The sequence below is a fragment of the Teleopsis dalmanni genome, chromosome 1 (genome assembly GCF_002237135.1).
Source record: "Teleopsis dalmanni isolate 2A chromosome 1, ASM223713v2, whole genome shotgun sequence".
In the NCBI taxonomy this organism is placed as follows: Eukaryota; Metazoa; Arthropoda; class Insecta; order Diptera; family Diopsidae; genus Teleopsis; species Teleopsis dalmanni.
Genome location: NC_051846.1, coordinates 163959476 through 163963800, shown reverse-complemented (window position 1 = coordinate 163963800; position 4325 = coordinate 163959476). Strand labels below are relative to the sequence as shown.

The following is a 4325-nucleotide window of genomic DNA, read 5'->3' as shown; positions in this document are numbered from 1 at the left end:
TATAACAAAAGTAATCTCCCAACCACATATTAACAGGTCATGTCCTTATCGATATTTTCTAGGTTTCTAGGTTGGAGTGATGGCCTTGTGCCCATTTGACCTCAAATAATTACCCGTTGTGGTACCACAGAATAGCGATGGTTCATACATAGACTAGACGGTCAGTAAAGGACCAACGGCGAAAAAAGTCTATGATTCCCCCATTAGATGAATGCAAACCAACCTGACAGTTCTATGAATCTTTTAATTCGCTAACATTGCAGGATGACAGCTCAGTCAGATCTTCAGAAAAGAGGCCCCCAAGATTTTTAATCTTCTCCTAGCTAAAGATGGGCACTGACACATGGGATAAAACACAGTTTCCTCCTCGTCTTCAGAGGCACAGTCAAGACAAATGTCGTTATAAGGAAGACCTAGTCTCATAGCATGCCTCACTATTGTGCACATTTCGTTTTAGTTGAAGTAGCGGACTGACACGTTTTTTTGTCCAAATTAGACGAAACCGACCTAGAAATGTGACAACTGGATTCATCAACCCAATATTGCTTGGCTATGTTTAGATATTTTTGTTTGATTGCCAGTTTAGCTGTTTCAAGTGAAACGCCTTACCCGTCCTGCAATTACCCGATATGTCCATATGACCAAGAACCGAAATGAGTTGAACCTTAACGTGACTAGCTAGATGATTGAGGGAACTATGGTAGTTTTGAGTTATTATTGATAGAGCTGTGGAGTTTACCAGTGATTAAATGGCAGCTTTACTATCCGAGAAGATTGATATTTTCTAAGTTGCTATAAATAGTGGTTGTATAAATGCTTGTTGTTAATGTCTGAAAGAGAAGGCACAATAAATAGATTTCTTTAAAAATAATTCTTTTACTATAAGTTTTATTCCCATTTCATTATAGTCACTTATTTGGAATAATGTTATAGATTTAAATACAGAAGTTTTGTTAATCGAAAAAATTTGAATTTTTATTTAAATTTTCAATATAAAAGATAAAAATTTAAATAACAAATTATATTAAAATATATAAAATATATTTCTTAATAGTGAAGATTTAAATAATTGCATAATTTACTTTCATTAAAATTACTTAGGGTATCTCTTTCTCTTTTCCAGTTTCTTTGATTTTTGTTCCCAATCAGAACTCTTCATAGTATCAGTACTTACATTTTGAGATTCATTAGCAGTATCAGAATCAGTAAGAATACTACTGCTTTCTGCCACTATTGCTTCATTGTCTACGGGTAGAGAGTAACTGGTGCTAGTTTTATCGAAATTATGTACACTAGAACGATTGGAGTTTGCTGCAGATGGACTGTCAATGTTAACTGCAGATTTTGATGATCTGCCGCTAGCTATATTAAGTAAATTTTAATTTAAACTACTTATATAAAGTTATAAGTATAAGATTACCTTGTTTAAATAAAACATCTATTGTCGCAGTAGATGAAGTTTCTTCCATAGTACTACTCTCGTTTGGTATAGGACCCATCATTTCTAACAAGCTTGTCGCTTGTACCTTTTCTATAGGTTCACGATTCTCAGGACTTCGAAAAGCACCTCTCTCAAAATCTGCCGAAGGATATGGTACATATACACCACGAAATGGCTCATATTTTCTAGTCATGGCTCTGGACTGATGTGTTTCCTCCTTTAACATAGCTGCACTTAGAAAAACTTCTCTACTGGTTTTAGAACGAACTGTGGTTATTTCAGATTTTTGGATTTCAATATTACTTTCGGAATCTGATACGATATTACTGTATGTATGGCTACCAATAACAGTATCATCCTCCGAATCAGATTCAGTATCAGCAAAAGTATTGCGTTTTTCATATCCACATGGTGGTTTAAAACCTTTTCTAGACGCGTCAGCATTAGATGAGCAGTAAGAACCAAACATTTTAAGCACAGCACGTGATGGTAGCATGTTTTCATCTGAAGAACAGTTTCGATTTAGACATATTCTGGAATGTTGCGAATTTTGTATATTTTTTCGTTCCGCTTCTTGTCGTAGCAGTCTGGAAAATTTTTTGTCACATGCTAAATATTCAGCACGATCTAGTTTACCTTTGTACTCAAAAGTGTCATCCGTATCACTGGGTTCTTTAAAAATGTTCGCAAAACTGGTACCCTCAAACAATTCATCGTTAAGATCTTAATTAAAGTAATAAACATTATAAAAGAAACTCAACATTCCATATATGTATTTATTTAATAATATAATTAAATTTAATATGCATAAATAATAACAGTACACTTACTTGCTTCTTTGGGAACATCAATCACGTTTTCCCACTTGATATCTCTTATTCCCTTATGGCACTCATTTTTAAATTCCTGCTCCCGCTCATAATTCTCTACAAAAATTGAACGAACATTTGTTTAAGCACCAAAGAATCTGAATTCAAATGAACTCTTTAATATAACAATTTCTTAACTTACTATGATATTACTATTTTAGTGACATTTATCAAATAAAACTGTTACTAAGGCATCTTGTGTTAAGCTTGAGGTATTTCATATTAGAATATTAATCGCTTAAAAAGCGACTTACATACTGACATTTGTACAAACTTAATGGAAAAATGCCAACAATTTTTCACAATTACAGTTCTTGATACTCTAAAGACAATTATCGACGACTAATCAGCACATAACTGTCAAAAAGGATATTTTTGAGGTCTACATCAGTATGATTCTTTGCGAAATTCTAAAAAAAAATTCCATTGTGACAAATACCTTCATCTTACGTCCATTTCACATAACCGAAAAAGAAATCACATGTTTTAAAAAGCCTATAACAGAACGTATTCTGTGGCTAATGACACAATTCTGCTGAAATCTTAATTCTTCCGTATCCATATCTTTAGAAACACGTTAAAACTAATTGATACTCAAATGTGGCAATCAGAACTAACGGTATCTATCACAGCTTCATTGTTCTTAAAGAATACGGGTCCATAATACTTGCAAATCTTATTATACTTTTTACAGTGAGTTTTATGAATACAATAGTCTCATATACTCTAATGAAGGGATTGTTTCTGTCCCTGATAACTTAAAAACATACTAAGTTAGCTCTTAAGAAACAGCTTTTATTATTTTGCTTGAATTTGAATAAATATATATACATATAAGAGAGATAAAACTTTTTTTTAAATATATGCAGTTGAGAATCCTAAGATCATAACTGAGATCTTTTTGATCTCAGATAAGATTATTTTGGCCAAAACATTTGTACAATTGATCAAATATTTCCCAATACCATTATCTAATTTGCCATTAACTAACACGAATTCAGGTGTCTCTATTGTTTTAAAATATTGTTTGAAGAGCTATATGGTTAGCCAAAAATTCAATCAATTAATAAATAATGAAATTATGTTGTTATAATTCACTACTCTTCAAAATACCTCCCAATTTATTTCGTCATAATTGACTTTAATAATCAAGCAAATATTAATGTTATCTTATTCCTAACGAAATTACCTGCGAACTGTTCAGTCAAGTTACACATTTTCTCTATTACAATATTCGAAGTCTGAACGTTATTATCATTAGGAACTTCACCCGTTGGTCGAACATCTGTAAAAAATTCGTAAGGTGTTACACTAATTATTTAATGAAAATATACCTGATCTATGCACAATGGCATCTAGATTATTTGTTATCATATTATCAATTCCATTTTGTTTAACAATCTCATCCTGATCAATTGGCCTTTCTTCGGCATTTTTTTTAAGATTTTTCTTAGTAAAACTTAAAGAAGGAACTATTTCCTTATTGTGGAAAGGATGTGCATTTAATCGCAACTCAGATTTAGCTTTTTCAATAATCTCCTGTAGTTTCTTGCGCCTATCCATTTTGTTTACGGTGCTTTACGGTACGTAATAACTTAGAAGAATATTTTTATTTAATATAAATTAAATTTTTGAATATGAAAAAATTTTAAACCAATTGTCAGTTATAATTTCATAGTGTTCAAAAATAATCAAAAACTAATGTGATCATTATGTTTTTAAATTATTTAAATTTAAAAATATATATAAGTAAAAGTAGGCATGAAACCCTATAAATATGTTTACATGTTTTAAAACTTTGTATGCCTATTTTTACTTCCCCTTGACATTCATGATTCCATAAATCTCTTCATGTCAAACTATTAAAAAAGATCTAAAAATGGAATGCTGTGAGCCCTAGAATAGTATTGCTGTTTATGGTAGAAGTATTCAGCTAAAGAAACTGTTTTCCAAGAAGATTTCGGCAAGACCATGTGAGAACAGCTCCAAAACAACAACGTTAAGACTTACCTGAT

General features: G+C 31.6%; 1 protein-coding gene across 1 annotated transcript; it reads right to left on the bottom strand.

The window, feature by feature from the left end:
• Positions 1–1060: 1060 nt before the first annotated feature.
• On the bottom strand, positions 1061–3936 carry LOC119669812. Its single transcript, XM_038079840.1, has 5 exons — positions 3645–3936; positions 3500–3595; positions 2272–2367; positions 1421–2164; positions 1061–1362 (listed from the first exon to the last, which is right to left on the bottom strand). The coding sequence occupies exons 1-5, from the start codon at positions 3871–3873 to the stop codon at positions 1094–1096; spliced, it is 1434 nt and encodes a 477-aa protein (XP_037935768.1). The 5' UTR covers positions 3874–3936; the 3' UTR covers positions 1061–1093.
• Between the last annotated feature and the right edge of the window lie 389 nt (positions 3937–4325).

Bases quoted from the DNA above. Each gene is read 5' to 3' on its own strand.
- LOC119669812 (XM_038079840.1), bottom strand. From the start codon at position 3,873: ATGGATAGGCGCAAGAAACTACAGGAGATTATTGAAAAAGCTAAATCT. The intron at 3,596-3,644 runs GTATATTTTCAT...AATTTTTTACAG, and splicing joins TGCCATTGTGCATAGATCAG to ATGTTCGACCAACGGGTGAA. The intron at 2,368-3,499 runs GTAATTTCGTTA...CAATTTTTGTAG, and splicing joins CTTGACTGAACAGTTCGCAG to AGAATTATGAGCGGGAGCAG.